Below are 22,728 nucleotides of genomic sequence, written 5' to 3' on the forward strand. Positions count from 1 at the left end.
TCACATTCTTTAGCTTTAAATTAAGTTAAAAATTAGTAACTTTTATAGTCTGAATGTCCCCCAAATTCATGTGTTGAAATCTAATCCGAATTGTGGTGGTATTAAGAGGCAGGAAGTGATTAAGTCACAAGGGCTCTACTCTCATGAATGGTTGTGAGCTATAAAAGGGCTGAAGAGAACTAACTTAGGCCTTTGTTCCCTTCCACCTGCCACCAGCATCTGTCCTCTCCAGAAGATGCGGCAACAAAGCACCATCATGGGAGTGGAGAGCAGGCCCTTCTTAGACACTGAAGCTGTGGAACCTTGATCTTTGACTTCCAGACCCTGGAACTGTGAGAAATAAATCTCTATTATTTATAAATTACCTAGTCTGTGATATTGTGTTATAGCAGCATAAAGGAAGTAAGACAGTAACAAAAAGATAACTAGACTGGGTGTATGTATATAGGCAAGCCCTCTCTCATAAATGTCAAGGAGCCAGCATATGAAAAGCCAGCATATGAAAAGCCGTCAGAGAAAACAGCTATCATAAAAAGGTACTAAGTCAGTGACAACCTTCCCATGATCAAGAACAGAAACAAGGTCAGTGTGACAGGACACAAGAATGAGGAAGAGAATAGCATGACATGACATCATCGAGGTACGGAGGGCCAGATCAGATAGGCCAAGCATGATTTTACTCTATATTTAATGTGAAAAAGGAAGGTTTAAGCAAGAGAGTGTGAACTAAAATAAAATCCTAAGCCCCCCCAATGATTGAACAGACCCCCTCTTGGCCAAGGGGACCCCACAGAAATCTTAAAACAGTTCCCAGCCATGAAGAGATGGGAGGTCAGACACGTCTTATACCCCCTCCCTTGTTAATAGCCATCACACTTTTTTCCTAAGAGCTAAACAGAAACCAATCTAGTGATCCAGACCAGCATTTTTCCTGATAAGAGACCACCAACCATGGAGTGGTTCTAACCAGTCTATGGCACATGCACAGAGGGTTTTCATGTCCTCTGCTTCACCTTCTGATACCAGAGTGCAGCCATTTTCTGAACACGGACCCCACAAAAGGGCACAAAGCTTGAATGTGCAGGTGCATGTTTCTCCTTTCATAAATATTCATGACTCCTCCTATAGCTTGTTAATATGTATATTTGGCCATCCTGCACAGTATAAATTCCTGTTCCCATTGCCCCTGCCTCAAAGCACATGTTCCTGGCTTCTGGCCAGGGGCTCAGCTTACCAGTCTGTTGGAATGGCCACCCACAGGCTGCAATGCTTTATGAGAAATAAAGCTCTCCTTTCCAAATTGTGAACTTTGTTACTTCTTCAGTTAACAGGGGTGACATGATCTGATGTACAGTTTTAAAATATCATTTTGGCAGCTCTGTGGAGAGTGGATTGTAGGTAGGTAGGGATAGAAACAGGTGACCAGGTCTACTAATGTTAGTCTGAGTGAAGATAATGATGGTGGCTTAGACTAATGATGAACAGATATAAATAGTTTCCAAATATGTTTTAGAGATATCATCAACTTAACTGCTACTTATCACCAACTTCTTATGCTCACTTTGCCCACCACATGGTTTATTCCAGTCATAGAGCCTTACTATGCTCCTTCCACATGCCATGCTCTCTGCTTTGAATGTCCCTTCTATTTCTTTTGTTTTACCTACTTAACTCCTTATTTCTTAAGGATTATGTTCAGGCAGTTAATATTCCCTTAATCTGGGTTGACAAGTCCTCCTTTGTGTTCCAGCATCCAGTGAATGTCACACACACACACATTTATATATTTAGGTGCACATACGTGTATACATATTTTTAAAACTTAATTCTCACTTACTGAACTCCATCAATAAACTGTTTCATACTAAGATAGTAAGGGCTAGACAATGAGCTCTCAACTTTTAGATATAACAAATACCATTTATATGAGAATTAATAGGCAAATTCTGGATATGAAAAGATGTAGAACTGTTCTAGAAACAATCCCTGTAAATATAATTATATTCCAAATATATTATTTAAGGGAAGTATATATGTTAAATCTTCTAGAAAAAAGAAAATTATTTTGTAAAACAAATATTCAACTTGTGTATTTATTTTGTGAATTTAGATTTTAAGAGGCTTTTTCTTGGTAAAAATATTTATTCTTACTCATGTCTGACCCTGAATTCATATACACTAATTTTTCTCTCTTTTGGAAATTTCTTCTTTCCTTGGTTTTTAGTTTTTTTGAAATGGTATTAGAAAGGCTTAATAAGGCCAGGTGTGGTGGCTCATGCCTGTAATCCCAGCACTTTGGGAGGCTGAGGTGGGAGGATTGCTTGAGGTCAGGAGTTCAAGACCAGCCTGAGCAACACTGAGACCCTGTCTCTACTAAAAATTGAAAAAAAACTAGACAGGTGCCTGCAGTCCCAGCTACTCAGGAGGATCACTTGACCCAGGAGTTTGAGGTTGCAGGGAGCTATGATGATGCCACTGCACTCTGGCCTGGGCAACAGAGGAAGACTGTCTCCAAAAAAAAAAAAAAAAAACTTAATAAGATTGTGTTTTAAGGAAGAAAAGTAAATGAGTCAAACCAAATTCATTCAGAAATAATAGTTAGAAAATTACTAACTTTTATTTATTTGTCCTTTGTCTATAAAAGGACATATATAATACTGGGAAAATAGATTAAAAAAAAATGGTAAAGTTAGGGGGAAAAAAAAGAGAAAGTACCAAAGAGAGAAATAAAGAAGAGTAAACAGCTAAAGATAAAAATTTATCCTTAAGTTGGGGGTCACAAGATATTTTTTAAAAGATTAGCATATTTGCCCCCCAAAAATTCTTTCTGGTGTCTGATATATGTAAATGCAGACATCGTTATATATTGATAACCCAGCTGTTTTCTAAAAATTAAAAACAACATAAAAGTTTAATGTGCTGCAGGCTGTTTCTCTGATTACTCTTCCTCTTCTTAGGGTTATTATTTCTATCGTTTAGTGCTCTTTTTATAGGGAGATTATTTTTATGATCACTTACTATGCCATATGTATTAACCATTCACTCTAGAAACTTTCTCAGGAGGAATAGAGCTTTTCCCAAATAGGAGGTGAATACATGACCTGTATGCAGACAACTGGCCTCTGTGTATGACTGTGCAAACACAGAAGTGTTCCAGAGTAGTGAATAGAAATAAGTAAAAATACAATATAGCTACTGAACAGAAATTAGTCTAGTCTGCTTTGGATATTGAAAGGCACAAATCTACCCTGGTACCATTATTGTGATTCTACATTTGCTTTAATATAAGTCAAGTGGATATACAAATGTACTAATATTAGTGATGTTAAAGCACCTTAGAGGAACAAGATTTTAAAGACGGCTGTGGCCTGTAAATCAGTAGATGATGATGTGAAAGTTTTACAATTGGCATTACACCAGTAACAGGATTTGACTTGGAGGCTGTACCAGGTTGGAGGTTACAGGAACATGCTTGGCCATGAGTAGAGCAGTTGCAGCTGCCTCCCTGGGTGTCCTTGCATAGGTTTACTCCAATCCCAAAGTTTTGAAGAAAGTGTTTATGAAAACAGAGAGGTAGTCCACGACCATCTTCTCTAAAATAGTGCCCTATCCCCAAGTGATTCTGTATCACCTTACCCACCCTTATTTTCTTCATAGCACTTATCATAACTGAAACTATAGTCTTTATATTTTGTTTGTTTTCTGTGTGCCCCATTAGAATGTGAGCTGCATGAGGGAAGAGAATTTGACTGTTTTGTTCATTTTTCTACTTTTAGCACCTTGAACAAAACAAATATTTGTTGAATAAATGAGTGAATAATGAATGAGAGATCTCCCAGTTTATCAGCCTCTTCCTACCTTCCTTATCTAGTCAATCCAGCTTAGATTCACATTTCATCATTTCCACAAATCCCTTTAACAGTTTCATCAGCCACCCTTCCACTCTCAATCCCTTTTCATACATTTCACTATACTTCCACGGCAAAACCCCGCCTGTGTCTGTCTCTGTGTCTCTTTACACACACACACACACACACACACACACACATTCCTTTTCTCTATAACTTTTTTCTATACTTACTCTCCTGCTGTTGAAAGCACAAGAAAACAACATAGAAAAGAAATAATTATTGAGCAGCACCTATCACTCTGTTAGGTACTTCTATAAATATTATCTCATCCTTGGCACAAACCCTCATAAAGATATCATGCTGCCTTTCCACCTCATTCATACACATCTACTTACATAAGTCCCCATGCTAACTTTCTACTCTCCCGTCTCAGATGGGGGAGTACCATTTCCTCCTGTCCTGTGCTTATCTCTATCTGTGCTCTGGGTTTTGTTCCCTTCCACTTTCTCACTGAACTTTCTCATACGTGCCTTCTCTCCTGTATGTCAGGCATGCTTTCCTCTTTTTGAATCTTTCCAATTAACACAGAAACATGGTCAAATATCTATCCATTAAAAAAAAAAATCTCCCTTAGAGTAACTGCTAACGGGTACAAAGATTTATTTTTGTGGGGACAAAAATACTCTTAAAGTAGATTGTGGTGATGCTCACATAACTCTGTGAATATACTAAAAACCATTATATTGTATACTTTAAATGGGTGAATTATATCACATGTGAACTATATCTCATTAAAGCTGTTTAAAAAATTAACCCTTAAATTATTTTCTCTATTCATTGTGTTTACTTCATCACCTCCCATTCACAGCACAATCCTCTACCTTGTAAGCGACTTAATCCAAGATCGCCAATGACCTCTTAGTCAGAAAAATACAATGGATACTTTTTGGTTCTTTCAATCTTCTTTCAGACAAGTTCTAAAACATTCATGTGGTCATGCCACAAACCTTCACTGGTTCCCCATTGCCTTATAATGGAGTTAAAATTATTTTTTATGCCATTGAAGGCCCTTTATGATCTACCTCCTGTCCCTCTCTCACCTTATCACCTTCTGTTCATTCCATATACACTATGTCCTCCAGCCACGATCTCTTTCTTATCTATGTGCAGGAAGCTTATGTAGTTTCCTCCGTGCAGATGTCCTTAGCTCATGACTCTACCCACTAATCTTATTCATTCTTTAATATGCAGCTCCAGCCTCTCATTCTCCAGAAAACATGCATGGATTCTGTCTGTCTATGTTTAGTACCTATCCTATGCTGTGTGTACATATACATGTATTTGTCTCTATACTGAATTTATCACAGTGTGCTATAATTGTTTGCTTACCCTATTTTCCCATTAGATGAACTCTAGCTGACTGAAGGTGGGAACTTGTCTTTTAACTTTTTAACCTTATTACTTCATTTGGGTTTAGTAAAATGTTGTTGAAAAAGAAGAATAAATTAATGACCTATTCATGTTTTCTGCTTTTTTCTTGCCTCACTTAACAATGAACTCAGCACGTGTCCTCTCAGAGTGGTCTCTAATAACCTCTCTAGTGTGAACATTTTATGATTCTTTCTATGATCTAATCAGAAGTTCATATTCTTTATATAATTGTGTTTTCTAACCAAGGGATTTAACTGTGAACAACATAAGGGAAGGAATTAGAAGTTGGTGAGTACTTAGGATAGGATAGGCACCACGCAAGACATATTCCATACATTATATCTAATCTAATCTTCTATGTGGTGGGCATTAATTATCACACCAATTCTATATATAAGGAAATAGAGTCTGAGGAAGATCCAAGTCACACAACCAGTAGGCAACGGAGCCAGGAATCAAATCCACATTTATTTATTTCTTCATTCTAACGTATCGCACTGCACTGTACCATAAGATTTAGCACTGGTAAATCATATGGAATGGCTATGATATTATAAAGACTATCACATCTATTTTAACAAAATCTAGAAAGCTTTGAGCACTAAAGATGTGTATTTATATTAATAGTTATAAGTTACAAAGCAATATATTCTCATTTCAAGAATATCAAGTACCTACCATCTTTAGAACATCAAAGGCCATGTTTATTTAAAAAATGCTGAACCTAATATACAATATATATCATATATACGCCTATATAATATAAAAATAAATTAGCACGTGGTAAGTAGAAAACTATCCAGTTAAGGCTTAATTTTCTAATAATTAACTACTTGGGGTTGTGAGGAAGAAAAGGAAGTCAAAAAAACTCAAAGCAAAAGTTCTAAATAATCTTTTTTTTTTTTTTTTTTTTTGAGACAGAGTCTGTTCTTTTGCCTAGGTTAGAGGGCAGTGGCACAATCATAGCTTACTGTAATCTTGAACTCCTAGGGCTCAAGCAATCTTCCTGCCTCAGCCTCCTGAGTAGCTGGGACTACAGGTGTGCATCATCATGCCCAGCTAATTTTTTTTATTATTTTAGAGATGGGGTCTGGCAATGTTGCCCAGGCTGGTCTCAAACTCCTGACCTCAAGAAATCCTCCTGTCTTAGCCTCTGGAGTTGCTGGAATTACAGGTGTGAGCCACTGTGCCCAGAAAAAGTATTAAATAGTCTTTAGCAAATGATGATCATGAAAAAATAAGTATTAAAAACGTATTTGGTATGGTGGTTCCTCAAAAAGTTAAACATGGAATTACCATATAATATAGAAATTCCACTTCTGGGTATATATGCAAAAGAATTGAAAGCAGGGACTTGAACAGATACTTGTACACCAACGTTCATAGCAGCATTATTCACAATAGCCAAAAGGTAGCAACAATCTAAAATGCCCATCGATAAATGAATGAATAAACAAAATGTGGTACATACATATAATGGAATATTACTTAGCCTTAAAAAGGAAGCAAATTCTGACACATGCTACAACATGGATAGACTTTGAAGATATTATGCTAGGTAAAATAAGCCAGACACAAAAGGACAAATATTTATGATTTCACTTACATGAGATACACAGGATAGTCAGATTTATAGAGATAAAAAGTAGAATGGTTGTTGTCAGGGACTGGGGGGAGGAAGGAGTAGGGAGTTACTGTTTAATGCATAGAGAGTTTCAGTTTGGGAAGATGAAAAATTTCTGGAAATGGTTGAACAACAATGTGAATGTTCTTAATACCACTGAACTGTACACTCTAAAATGGTATGAATGGTCAATTTTATGTTATGTGCATTTATTTTACCACAAAAAACCTTTATTTAAAGTTATAATGTGTTAGTCTAGGTGAAAGAAAAAATATAATTTAGTTTATACCTATTTTCAACTATATATCTAATATCAAATGGAATATGTCCAATTTCAAATATCCTACCAAGTTAACAAATATTTATTGTCCCATTTTGTCTGAACACATACCCTGAACTCAGAGTCAGAAAACATGGTCACCAATGACATGCATAAGAGTCTTCTAGATCTCCGCTAATACTGTAGGCCACTAGTCAAATGGGCCTATTTTAAATGAACTAAAATTAACTCAAACTAAACATTCAGTTCCTCAGTCACATTAGCCACATTTCAAATGCACAGTAACTGCATGTGGTTCATGGCTACTGTATTGGACAGTGTGGGTATAGAATATTTCCATCACTGAAGAAAGTTCTGGACAGCGCTCTTCTAGACTATAGCCTAGTTTACAGTAAATTTCTGTGGTAATCATTGGTGTGTATGTGGGGACTGAGGTCAAACCAGAATAAAAACAAAGCCAACCACATAAGAGTGACCTACAGAGGGAACAACCAGCTGACTGAACGATTTACTTTTTAACTAGCTATGACAAACAGATACAGGCTGAGTGCTATCTTTATCGTGTAAATGTTGCATGAACTCTAATGAAGAGAAAGGTAGAGTTAGTTATCTATCACCATGGACACACTAAGAGACAAGTCTTTTAAAAAATAGGATCCCACGTTGGGAGAAATAGTGTTAAGTACATTTTCATAGCAACTCTATGGAATATCATGAACTTTCAAAACCAAAAGTACAGAGATTATATAGAGCAACATAAAAATATGCTGATATGTTATGTAAAACAGAATATTATAAAATCAGTTCTATAGTGTGAATTCCGTTATATATCAGCTATGTAAAGATATGGATAATTACTACAAGGAATCATGAAAAACAAAAACAGAATTATGGGCATTTAATAAAGTAACACTGATCAACTATTGTGAAAACAATAATAAAGGAAATAAGCCTATGCTATTCTACCCACAATGAAATTATGTACTATTTTGTAATACCACTTGCATGTTGCTCTAACCTCAATTCCATATACAGAATCCTATGTATGTTCTGTGTCACGTAGTCAATTATTGTTCCAATAAAATAAAATGCCCCTGAAAGTAACATTTGCAAAGAACTGAAAAACTGGAAGAATCTTTAAGAGTTTATCTGAACCAGTTCTCTGTCTCCCTACAGGTTTTAAAACTGAAAAACAGCAATTTAAAACTTGTACAATTTAAGGCATATATACATTTACTAGACAGTGCTTTTGTATACTAACTTTTATCTAGCACATAAGCTAGGTGATAATATGCCACTTTATATAAATATGTACTTATACTTTCAATGTGGTCAGATCATAGTTGAACTATGAAGGAATACATCAAGTGCTACTGAGAAAGGACAAAACCTATCGATTACAAATAATGCTCCATTCAACATGATATGTAATTTTCCGTATGAATCAAAGACCCTGGTTTGGTTTCTTCAATATAGTTCTGTTCTAAATTTGTATAGATTAAGATTGTATCTGTTCAAATCTGTAATTTTTTACATGAGGTATGTTAGAGTTAGGAGAATGTATAATTTAATTAGAAATACTAAAAAAGGCAAGGCCTTCTTCAGACTTTTTGGTGAATACTGTATTTGCCAAGACCATATTTTGAATGTTTTATCTTAGAAAATAAATAATAAGGATAAAATGAGTCTAAATAACATCTAACACCAAGTTTGATAACATAGGAAAGGTTTTAGACTTCAGTCCCACTATAAACTTCTACATGGTTATATATGTACTTACGTATTACATATAAATGTTTTATCCCATTTAAACAAATTAATGCTCATAATTACATATGTTTAATGAATTACTATTTTCCTAACATTTTAAATCATGTGAATAGCCTCCAAAGGTATAAAAGTTATAACTGATTATTGATACCTTAATGGGTTCAAATTGAAAAACCTCTCATTTTATACTGAGTCCAACATTTTGAAGTCCTGGTTGAGTCCAAGTTCCAGTGAGGTCAGTAATTGATAGGTTAATGCTGCTTAAGTCACTTTACCCATTAGTTTCAGTTTCTTAAGCAGTAAAATGAAAGGATAAAGAAGATGATATTTAGTACCTTCTAGTTTAAAGATACCTGATTATAAGTTTCTGTCTCAATCAGATAACTTACCTCTCTCAACACAAGATCAGTTATTGAATTCAGATTGACAGCTCCTTCATAGGTCAGGTAATAGAACACATTGAGGGCTCGGACAGCCTCTGGTCCTTGTTGTTTATAGCCAAAAATGAGATCGATCCATTGGTGAAGTTGGCAGGAAACAAATTCACTCTCCAGGGCCTGAAAAAAGTTATATTATATTATATTATTATGCTGAATTTTATTTTAAAAATATATAGCGATATTTAGAACAACTAGTAAAGTTTAACGCTACATTTACTGTGAACAGAGATTTTAAAAAAACAAAACTTATTCTGATGTCTTACTTTCTACCAGAATATGTTCTCCTTTGTTTATAATTAAGAGACTTTATGGTATTTGTCATGCTGAATTGTAATAACTGCTTAAGTTTCAGTATTCTTCTGTACTGTAAGCACAATGAGGACCAGAACTGGGCCTATTTTGGTCACATTTATAACTCAGAGCCTGACAGGTACTCAATTTATGCTTCAAAGAAAGTAAGTCTACAATACAAAGGCATCTTTGAGAAAGAAAATGTGAAAACATTAAAAATTTACTATCCACTTGAAATATTTATAATTTTTCTAGAATTAAAATGTTATAATCTATAAAAACTGTAACCAAATTATTGAGTTATTTTGATTGCGTTTTTATGCTAACAAATTAGATTTTGTAGGGGATACTTATAATTACTGAATTATTATTCTAGGTATTAATATTAAACCAGACCAAATATTTGATGAGATTAACATAATAGTGTCCAATAAATAATGAATGAACGTAATCAAGTATTCAGTTGAAATGCTAGGCACAAGATCCACTTCCTATTCATTACTGCATTCCCAGTGACTAGCACTGTGGCTAAAACACAACAGATACCAGTAAATGTTTGTTGAATTTAATAAAGTTATAAATGCTAAAGAGTTTCAAAAATAGGAAATTTATTTTTTAAGAAGGTATTCACTTTTATACTATTTAATATTGTTCAAAATTATTACAATATAAAAGTTAAGCATTATGGACTAGTTTGCCAATAAATAATGCTATTAAAATCAAAGAGTTCTCAAACTTACAAACTCCCGAAGCTTAGTTAAAAGTATACAGTAGTCCCACCTTATCCACAAGGGATACATTCCAGAACCCCTAATGGATACCTGAAACTGTGGATAGTACCAAGCCTTTTATACACAAACACACCTACACACACACATTTTCTCCTACACATACATACCTATGACAAAGTTTAATTTATAAATTAGGCACAATAAGAGGTTAACAACAATAACAATAAAATAATTATCACAATATACTATAAAAAGCAATATACTATAATAAAAGTTATGTGAATGTGCATTCTCTCTTTCTCAAGGTATCTTACTGTACTGCATTTACCTATTTTTGGACCTCAATTAACCACGGGTAATGAAACTGTGGAATGTGAAACTGTGGATAAAGGGGGCTACTGTACAAAGTTATACCTGGCAATAAATCTCATTGAAATTAATTCTTATTTTTAGAGTAATAACTGTATGACTGTGATATATTTTTGGTATGGCTTGCTGCTATGTTGTAAATATCATAAGAGATTTGTTGGTTTTAAAGCAAAACTGACCCTATAGCAAGCAACCAATAAGATATAACCCATCTCGTGACAAAAGGTGTTCCCATTAGTTCACAGGTGTATACTTTTGTAAATATACGCTTTATTAAAATAAGTATCTATGAAAGAGAAAAATGTTTTTGGCTAAATACAAACAATATATTTCCTGTAACTAATAACACTTAACATGGCTTCATAATATATCATATACTATAAAATGTAAAATATAATTTTGTAAATAAAACTAGGTAATCCTCATATTCTAAAGTATACTTGAAATGAAATATGCCTAAAAAACATTCAGCTAGCTTCTAATGAGAAAGTTTACTGTTTTAGGCAGCTCTTATAAAATGCATTACATTTACAAATCTAGTAAATACATAAGAGAGCACAAAACTGCTTAATATTTTACTTGAAATAAGAAGAGAAGGGCTTGTGATAAGTTTAAGTAAATTCCTATTTTAAGTACATGAATTTAAAATAATCTAAAAATACAGGCACTACTAATGCAAGTTACACACAAAAATGATACGTTTGTTTCACTAACTTAGGCCTTGCTTAGGGATGGGGGTGGGCTGGGGTGGGGTGTTTAAAATGACACATAAAAACAGCAATTGTCTTAATTTGTGTGCAGTGCACTCCACACAAAAGCCCTAAATATGTTCAAATTAGAGCAAGCTGCTTGATTGTCACTGCAGTCTCATGTCACATTAATGCATGACAAACATTAAACCATACACTTAAATGGCAATTTATATCATTTAAATGTTTACTGCCAGACTAGCTCATCACTCATTTAAATGTGACTTTCTGACAGCTAATTTCAGTTAATTTTCTCCAATTCACTTAATTAGAACTTTCAATCAGGGAAGGGCCTATACATATCTTTGAGTTTATATCCTTTTGGGTTGTTGTTCAAAATCTGAGTTCATAAACTGCTGAAAAGCTCTACTATAATAGATTAGTGTGTAATATCTCCAAGTCTACGAAAAAGTATGATTATATGAAGCAAACTCACAGTATGTACTCTTAGAAAGAACCCACACTTATTTATGTAAATAATACTCATGCCAGTAGTTTAAATAAAAAACGTTTAGTTCACATACATGCACTATTGAAACGATAAAAAAGCTGCATCCAAGCTAATTAAAAATTAATGATTTCAAAATTGTTTAATAAGATAAAACAGTCAGGAGTCTCCTGAGTGTCCATGGCATTGTGATTTGAGACTATAAAATTCTAGAAGGCTCAGCAAATGACGAAGTACAAATGAATTTTCTCAATATTAAAGCTCTAAAAACTAGGGCAATTTTATTTTATGTGTCATCAAACAAAGAATTGTTGAGATTTCCTTATGGTTGACTACTTCTTTATGCACATTCAAAATGGTGAAGTTGGTTTAATTTAGATGCTTAGCGCCTTACATTTTGACACTGCATCAGAATTTAAGCAAAAATATTGAATGGAAAGATACTGTATGCTCATATCATGTCACAAACACACATGCAGAGATAACCACAATGCCATAATTCAGCCCTCCCCTTACACTGTCATATGTCAATCCTTAAGGGGCAGTAGTAATTCATGGAACTATTGGCAAAATCTTTTCCAGAAGTTGATAAACATGTTACCTCCATGAATAAACCTTAAATAATTTTTAAAGCCTAAACTAATAATTTCATTAGTCACCTTCAAGCATTTCCTGCAATATACCAAAGCTTTAAAAAGGGACCCAAAAGAATAACTGTGATGAATATCAGAGAATTCCAAGAAGTTCTGAAATCATTTCAGTACAAAGTCAGTGTAGAACTTTAATATCCTTTTGATATCAGTGAATGACACTGCCTAACCAAAAGTATAGATTAATAAACAAATGCATTTGGGACTTGAACGAAGAGGGAAGGACAAACAGGAAGAAATTAAGGGAAAAAAATACATACAGAAGATAATTCAAAATGCAATTCAAAAACTTAAATCACAACACTTATATTACAGTTCTTTAAAATTCCTTTTTTATATATTACAATTTTAAAAAATACTCTTTATATATATAAAATTCTTATTTAGATCCACATTTTTAGTCCAAAAAATAAAAAAAAAAATGCCAGTGGAATGCTAAGCATTTGAGATTTTTCAAAGCCTTTAGGACAGACAGTCCTCATTAAGACTCCAGTTAAATACGGTTTGCAGCTAGGGGATAGTAACATTCTTCCCATGCTGCTCTCAAACCTAACCAATCAATTGTTAGTACTCCCCTAGCAAGCTGGATACATCATTTACATCCAATGTGTGCTCTGAGTAAAATTTGTAAAAAATAAAATCCACTAAAATGTCCAACACAATAATAATATTCAACTCATCTGAGTTATTATAAAATAAATCAGTGACTAATGTCCAATTGTTAAGGATCAAATAAGACTATGAAAAGACTATCATATGAAGCCTCACACAAATTGTCAATCCAATCCAGGGGGACGCATATTAGTCTTGACAAACTGTCTTGGGGCTGATATCTGTTTTTTTAATGAGATCTATTAGGCAGAGACTAAGACACTTGAGATATGCTAAAAAGAACAGTATACAGATGTCAAATGCAAACACTTATTAATAACTTTCATTTGTTTGGTCCACATGTAGAATATCAACAAATTAAAGCTTTACTATTAAAAAGATAATAGTAAATTATTCATAAATAACTGGTTGGTGTAACCCTGTGTCAGACATAATTATAACATATATGAATCTGTGTCTAACAGATCTCACTGGAAGAATGCAATCTATGTTATCCTGAAACTAATACTTTGAAGAAATAGATTATTTACTTATAAAATCTTACATAAAATTATTCTTGTTTTCTATAGTAGAGTCAAATAATATGATAACACATTGAAATAGTTTGCTTTTTCTAAAAACTCTAAGCTGTTGATAATAAAAATTCTAAAATCAAAAGCATTATTCATGTATTCAACCTATGCATGCTTTAATGATACGCTAGCAATTTCCTTTTATTTTAAAAAATCAAATTTTTGCTAATGTAAAAAATAAAGAAACTCATTTCAATTAACAAAAGAAATTATTAGATAATTGTTTACCTCAAGATCAAGAAATGTTATTTATTTGTTTCTCATATTTGTCATTCCCAGATTAATGTTAATATTTATTTATTTATTTTTGAACATAACCTCAAGATTTTATTGTCTTCATAATAAAACAAACGATGATGCTTAGAACTGGATCACTTGGCCCTTTCTCTTCTTATCTCCTCTCAGTTCAAAATGCATGCATCTCTTAATAGCCAGCCTTCTCTTAGATCTGCAGTTGGGCTTTACATTCAAGCCTCAACACCATCTTCTTTGTAGTTTTAGCCTTTTTCTGGAAAATCCGCTTAGTCTGCCCACCATAGCCATTCTGATTCCTGTCATAACGCGACTTTTCCTGGGAATATAGAGAATCCTCATCCCTCTTATTCTGTGTCACTTTGTGGGGTTGATGCATGCCGCACTTCTTACAGGAAGTCTGGCAGGTTTTAGGAATGTTCCTAAACATGTTTGTGGGAGCCCTATCAACAATTAAAGCTAATATTTATTTATTCTTTTGCTAAATGTTCTCATCCAGCTCATCCATTAAAAAAAGCAACTAAATAAAAACTAGTGATATCTATGAGATAAATGATTTTTACAAAAAATCAAATAAGAAGATCAAATACTATTTACAAACTCTTAAGTATAGACATAATCATATGACCAGAAGGAAGAAGGCCTAGGCAGACCAGATACACATTTCTGTGTACCTGTACCACTACTAGAAGGCCTGATTCTGTTCCAAGATACAAAGCACTACAGCTGTAAGTTTCAAATAAGAAAATAAAAATCACTGATGAACCCTCCTAATTTGATATACATTTAGTTGTAAGATGTCTTTAATCATATTTATAATGAAAGAATAGTTTTATAAATTTTTACCTATACTTAGAATTAAGAGTCTTAATCCATTTGAACATAGCTAGTAATATGTTTTAAAGGAGTTCATGTTTGGATTGGCCAAAAGGTAATATACAAAATTATAAACCTGGAGTTTTAAGTATTTTTCATTTTAAATACATGTAATACAGCCTTCTTCCTATATGCACACACACAAACATATACACACACACAAAGATTTAAAGTGAACTGGTCTGTTATGTTTGCATGTGCCGGATTTCAAACACTAGTGGTAATGTTTCCTTAACATTGATATATGACCTTTGTAATTTACATTGAAGAAAGCTGTTTTTTTCAGCCTAATTAGAACTGTTTCAAATTTTCCTGTTAAATATATGATATAAAGTCCTTTCAACTTTTTTATTCTAGAGTTTCTTTCCATGTCAACTTTGTTCCAATCAAAATATGCTTTGAATTAAATGATTTTGATTGAATATGTGGATCACATTTCACTTCTAAGATTTAAAGTCCAAAAAGGAAAAGTTTAGCCTGTTCAAACAAAGCAAGAGCAGCCACTTTGCGGAAAGCTATTCACATTTAAGAAGACTGACAAATTGTTTGTGTGCACCATTAGGTCTAGTTTCTACAATAGTTGCCAGATTTCCTGTCCCCCTAATAAGATACATTAACTCCTTAAATGCTGGCTCTGAATTTGTAGTGAACCTGAGTAACTTCAGCAAGTTTTTAATTTACCTATAGGTAAATTTCCTTCTTTGAAATAAATCTAAAGAAAAGAAAAGAAAAGAAAATTGGCTGTTAGCTATGTTGTATCAAAATTTTCCATCAACAAAGGTCACTGAAAAATCAATCAATATTTTTCCATATTGGAAAGATATAAGTTCAGAATTCAAATATGTTTTCCAAATGGGACTTACTAGAAGTGACAAATTTACATCAATTCTCATTTTTTAGAAAATGCATTAATTTAACCTATTTAAAGATTACTTCTTCAGGTAAAACACAACAGTGGAAATATTGAAATATTTAATGAACTATAATCTACTAACATGAGTTTCACTTTCCCCTATACTGATTACATATATATCAAAATGCTTCAGAAATTTACTGTAATATACGACAAAAATGAGAAACCAGTTTTATACTACTTACAAAAAAGTTTAATTTTGGGAGCTTAAAAACATGTGTGAAGCTGTGACATTAGTTCAATAAATCATGAAGCCAAAGAGAGAAAAAACAGAGGATCGAAGATGTAGAAAAAAATTGTGGGATGCTAAGAATGAAAGTTGTTATCTGACAGTTTTAAAAAATGAAATTTAGTCAACAACATATTTAAGTTCAGCCTGAAAAGCAGATAGAGAAATCACTAAAAGGGGTTCTGTACTTCTAAACTGCCCTTGAACTGTTGGACAGAAGAGAGATTTTGGAGCTGGTAGTATACAGTTCATTTCTACATTTATATCATTACTAAAGAAAAGTGTGAGTTAGTATCGTATTTGATATAACCATCAAGCACTCGTGCATCTTTTGGCAGGAGAATCATTCTGTCTACGATTGTTATTGTGTAGTTTTAAATGGACTAGTCAACCAGCTGTTATATATTTTACACACTGAAGGCCATGTTTCCTTTGAAATTCATAGTTTTAATCTCAACTGAAGTCTGTATTGCTGTGTGCCAAGATCAAAAGGATTAGGCAAACTTGTACAATTACCCTCCTTTTCAGAGAGATGATTTTTTTTTTTTAATGTTTAAAGTACTCCTATATGCTGACATTTTATCCAACTATTTTCTTTAGAACTACAGAACATTAAAACATTTAATTAACATTTCAACCTTTGGTCACTCTTAATCTAAAAATCTAAGAATTCATAATGTACAGATACATTAAACTAGTTACAGTATAACACACATAGAGATATAGAGCTTTTAAAAAAGTTCTAGTTTCGTAAGAATGGATAAGGAAACAACCATACCATCTATTTATTTTGTTTGCATTTTGTGGGCCTTTGGTTCAGAAAACAATTCACAGAGCTTATAACAATGTATATGCAGCAAGATAAATTTAACAAAAGAGAAGGGAGGTAATTCAAAAGTAAGGATAAGAGGGAGATATCACATAAAAATCATGCCATGAAATTCCATAGACTTGTTAGAGGTGAGCCACGTATTTGGTGCTAAGCTTTCTAGCAGGCAACATAAAGAAAGAAACACGAACAATTACGAGTCAAAAATGACCATAATGTAAAAACAAACCAGATGGCCTGGAAAAACACATTATTTCTACTCCTGAGATAAGAAATTCCTCCCTTGGCAATATGATGGAATCCAGGTATGTGACTCTCAGAGGACTGACTTAAGCCTTGGATAGATTTAAAGTACAGACAAATGGAGAGACTACGTAGTCTTTAGGCAATCCTGCATAAACATTATTTCTCTTAGGGAGGCTCTGAATGGTAGGTTCTAGATTACACTTCATGACAAGTACCTAGAATGCAGCCATTTTATTTTTTCAGTTAAATGCAAAGCCAACATACTTCAGTAACAGGTAAACTGAGCCATGGGACTAATAACCTTGTAAGAATATGAGGAGCATAAGGAGAAAAGACACGAGCCTGTATAGAAGGCAAGCTCACCTTCATTTGGAAGGGGTTGTAGCCTACCTTAAGACAGACCCAAAATTCTCCTAAGAAATTAATTTGGGATAAACTTTCCTACACAGATAACTATGTAACAAAAGCTTCCAAATGTCAAACATGATGCCCTAATACTTATAGACGTGAAAATGTTTCAAACAGGTGTACTAAATGCTCAGCTCTTTAAAAAATTAGTAAAGTATCTCTATAAAATTAATTTTGAGGATGTAAACTGCTGTTATGCTAAGATAAACTAGTTATAAAAATACACATTAAGTAATTAAAATATTAATCTAAAATTCATAATTACCCACAGAGGTATAGAAAAACGAATAGATTTCCTCTTCAGTAGCCATTTAAAAATGTATTAATTGGCTGTATGAACTCCTGGAGGCTGTATTTTATAGTCAGTTACAAAAGGACAGAAAATAAAATTAAAAAAATTTAATCCCTTCCCATTTGCTTATCCACATAGATCTGATAAATACTAGCAGTCTCTTGCCTTTGAAGATGGCCAGACCGAATCTCTACTTATTGCCAGATGTAGTTTAATCCCATGGGGACTCCAGACAAAAACAAAGAGCTGTCTGTATGGCACCATTATTCCCTGGACTGAATGCCATAAACTTATACTGGCAAATCAAAATCCTTGGCAAAATAGAACATTTATTATGTCATCACTCCCAAGAATATCCAATAAAGAAAAACTCAAATTAAAGAATATGAATGCAAAAGTTGCCAAATAAAAAGCATTGATAAATTCAGCCAATCAAATTATTAATATATCTATACTTACTTTGTGTATACAAATGTATATATACATGTACACTATATAAGACTAAAAGTCTTTTTCATTCTGCAACTTTTGATTAATATTAGCAGCTCTCTCATCCATTCATTCAACAAACATTTATTGAGTGCTTACTACAGATCTTATTCTGTGGTAGATTCTGGGGATACTGAGATGAGATGTCCCTTTGGAGGGAAGAGAGGGGGGCAAAAGGTCACCTCTAAGTCTACTATTAATATAATAGTCTAAGTGAGAGGCAGTGAGAGACTTAATCGAGAAAGTAGCAACGGGAGTGAAGAAGAAGGGACAGATCTCAGAATTTATTACTTACAGCAACTGATTACCAATGGGAGGGGTGAAGGAAAGGGAATTCAGGATGACACCCAGGTTTCCAGTTTGGACCTTAACCATGCAAGAGTAGAAACAGTTCATATGGTAGAAGATTAGTTTTGAACTTAGTATTAATATTTTGGACTTTCTTTTATAGACTTGAAATTAACCGTAAGCCTTTGTTTTGGATCAAGGCTGAGAATTAGAAGTATATTAAAGTATAACTAAAGTATGTTCATGCTGAACAGTAGGATACCCAAGCCAAAAAAATTCTGGGTAACAAAATGACCACCAAGACTTTACACCAGTTTTGTCCAACAGAAATATATGCAAGCCATATGAGTAATTTAAAATTTTCTAGTAGCCACACTTTAGAAAGTAAAAAGTAAAAAGAAACTGATAATATCAATTTTAATATATATTTAATAAAAAATATAATTTCAATGTAAAACCAACATAAAAATTATTTTGTATTAAATCTTAGAAATCTGGTGTGCATTTTATACTTAACAAATGTACAGCACATCTCAATTCAGATTAGCCACATTTCCAGTGATTGATAGCCATGTGACTAGTGGTTATAAATTGGACAGTGGAGCTTTATTCACTTCCAAATACTGAATCTGCATGCAGATTTTGATACAAGATAGAATGCAGGAGTTAACAATATTTAACACTGTTAAATTTTCAGTAGCTTATCCTACTGAAAATAAAGATAAACCTTGCAAAGCACAAAGTACTTGACAGACTAAAATGACCTTCAATGCGGCTCTGAAGAGGTCATTACGATTCTCAATGCCTAATGGATGGCTATACCTTAGGACATGACAGCAGAAATATAATATCTTCAAATGTGAAATAGACGTAATGTTCTACAATGTATATTCTTCAGCCACTTATAGATCTCTGAAGAAATCTTTCTATAGATCTCTGGCAGCATTTGAAAGATGGCACTATGACTACCCTCCAAACAGTAAAGGTAAAAGGGCTAATCTACCAACTGCAGTGTCACCTGTAAACTTTCTATCCTTAAAGGTCTGTGGTTAGAATTCTTTCATATTAGCTACTCATCTCTATCAGCTATGTACATTAAGAACTACCATGTAGCTATAGACTACAATTTAGTATAGGGACATAATCTTTGCTGAAAGTCAGATATGTGACATCTGTAGACAGTGTGGATGTTTTCATAAACCCCATAAAAAGCACATCATTATTGTAGCAGTTGAAAAAGTCTCTGTCCATTCCTAGAGATTTCTTAACATCTGTAGTAATACTCTATGATTCCCTAAATCAAGTTTTCGGTCTGATTCTTTCCAAATTATCAATGGAATAATGGCTAGTTAATAGGGTCAGTATTATTTCATTATTTTTATGCAGCCACAAATACATAGGCAATATGAGATCAACAATAGAAACTTCCTAAAGGAATTGAGTACATTTGTTATTTATGTTTCCTTATCCACCCCCTCCCCAAACCCCCATTCACTTCTTCACTAGTTTCTCCTCTTTCTGTTATAGGCACACCACTGAAAATGTTTTTGCACAGATTACTGTCTGAATCCAATTGATGCTTATCTTTCCTCGCTTCATCTCTCTGCATTATGGTGTTTGTTTCTAACTCTCTCCTCTCCTAGCTTAATACACTCTTTCCAGTTCTCTTTCTACATTTCTCATTCTCATTCTCACTTCCTTAATATAGGATCTTTTTCCTCTGTCCACCTCTTAAGTGTTCATTCTCATGATTCAGTCCCATGTCCTCTGCTTCTGGTCAACCCAGGCTTAGATGAGCCAGACTTCAACTACTTCAACAGATAATTATTATCCTTTCCAGAGTTTCAAATACAAAATGTGAACTGCCCATGACAGTACTTCTTTTGGTGTGCTTCAGGTAACTCATTTAAAACTGAATGAATAATTTTTCCCCTCACACTTGCTCCCTTTCTTGCTTTTTTGGTTAGGGACTGGATCCTTCACCCAGTCAGCCAATTTGGAAACATAGTAATTATCTTGACTTCTTTTTCCTCTCCCCCTAAAACCTTATCTAGTCAGACAATATACCTCCTAATAGCTTCCAAATTCATTCTTTTTTTTCCCTTCCACTGTGACTACCATTGGTTCCATGCTTCATTTTTTTCTTGGTTCAATTATTCTGACAGTATCCAAACTCTTTATCTCTAAAATTTCCCCCTTCAATCCCTCCTCTATTCTAATAGCTATCTAAAACCTGACCAAGTACTGTTCTCCTTAAAATTTTCAATGGTTCTTCTTTCCCTGAAGCAGTAGATCTCTAACTTTAACATGCACCAAAATCACCTGGACAACACCTTAAAACACAGATTGCTGGGCTCCCACCTATAGGTTGTGTTTCAGTAGATTGGGGGCAGAGTCCAAGAATTTTCCTTTATAATAAGATCTCAGATGGTACTGATGCTGTTGGTCTAGGAATCACCTTTTGAGCACCACTTCCACAAAGAAAAAAGTCCATACTACTTACAAGGCATTAAAGATTTTTCATATAATCTGCCTCCAGTCATATCTTCATATGCGCCACTCACAATTCTCACACAAATACTACACTCTACCATTTGAATTACCTTTAACTCATGTACTGCACTATAACCTCAATATCTTTGTGCACACTGCTTCTTACATCTGTAATGCCCTTTCCATCATCTTACTCCCTGGAAAATCCCTACTCATTCTTAAAAGCTAAGATCAAACGTGGATTCCTTGGTTAAGCCTTCCTCAACCTCACCAAGAAGCAGAACAAGGAGTTCTGCTGGTCTCAGAAGTCATTATGTGTATATATATCTATAAATTTTCCTTAAATGCTTTCATGGTGGCCTTGCTACTCCTTTATGGTATATATCACAAAAATTATATTTATTATTTGTTATATTACCTTACATGTTACCACAGTTATACATGTATTTGTTTTTTATTTATTGTCCACCTCCCTCACAAACCAATAAATTCTAAGGGCAGGTACTATACATCATCTTTCTCACTGCTTTCTCATATGGCCATTACGTAGTAGGTACTCACAAAATATTTGTTGAATGAATAAATGACTATATCATGTAATCTATTTCTTTAATTAGTCACTGTCATGTCTGTCTGCTCCTCATAATGGCAGCCCCAAAGGGCAGGTGTCATAGTCTTCCAATTTTGTGATCACAGACCTAATTATGCAGTAGGCCTCTAACAAATGTCTGTTGAATGAATGAATGGCATAAGAAATTTCTTCAGATTTAGCACAATTCAATGTGTATAGCATTATATAAGAAGCATGAAATTGACCATAGAAACTTTATCCTGTTGACACAGTGTTCGTTTGGCAGATGTATAGAAAATATGAAGAATTTCTGATTACTAGCCATTGCAAATGAGATGTCTGCTATTTGTTAACCATACAATCAAATTTGAGGTAGATGATTACAAGAAAAAAAGTGAAGTGGATATGGAAGTATCTATCACCTTTCAAGGCATTGTTTTCTTTTCAACAATGTCCAGAAGATGACTGCAAATGATATCAATAATATACTTGACAAAGGCTACAGAAAGTATATTGTACAAGGAGAATGCATCTAAAGACTAAGTTGGAGGAAAATGCACTGACCAACTAAACAAGTAGCACTTAACATTTAGTGAGTGCTTATGATGTGCCAAGCTTTATGCTAAATGTTTTACATGGATTTTTTAATTTAATCCTCACAATAATCCCATGAGATAAATGCTAAAAAAAAAAAAAAAAAAAAGCTGTTTTACAAATAAAGCTAAGATTGCTTAAGTAAATTGCCTGATGTCACACAGCTAGTAAATGTCAGAGTTGGGACCTGAACTGTACTATGTATTCCTTAATAGATTTTAAAAGTAAAAAATTTTTAAAACACAGCCTTCAGATCAAGAGAGTACCAACATGTTAGCTGCTAAATTCAAAGACTCTTGATAAAGAGGCAATTCATATAAGAAATAACTATTTGAGGAATGGAATTAATAATGAGTTCATTCTGCTGATTCTGAACATCCAGGGACATTAATAACCTCTAAAATATGATTTCATGTATTTTAATTTCTAT

At 33.7% G+C, this 22,728-nt stretch overlaps 1 protein-coding gene and 1 pseudogene across 2 annotated transcripts in view; both read right to left on the reverse strand.

The window, feature by feature from the left end:
- Positions 1–22,728, reverse strand: part of LRBA (LPS responsive beige-like anchor protein) — a 637,829-nt gene that overhangs the window by 70,148 nt on the left and 544,953 nt on the right. For both annotated transcript variants that reach the window (XM_069493475.1, XM_069493474.1), the window contains one exon: positions 9,346–9,513. In XM_069493475.1, the coding sequence (XP_069349576.1) occupies positions 9,346–9,513 (168 nt within the window). The remainder of the gene's footprint in view (positions 1–9,345; positions 9,514–22,728) is intronic.
- Positions 14,179–14,500, reverse strand: LOC138399128 (large ribosomal subunit protein eL42-like; annotated as a pseudogene).

The sequence above is a fragment of the Eulemur rufifrons genome, chromosome 18 (assembly GCF_041146395.1).
Source record: "Eulemur rufifrons isolate Redbay chromosome 18, OSU_ERuf_1, whole genome shotgun sequence".
Classification (NCBI taxonomy): domain Eukaryota; kingdom Metazoa; phylum Chordata; class Mammalia; order Primates; family Lemuridae; genus Eulemur; species Eulemur rufifrons.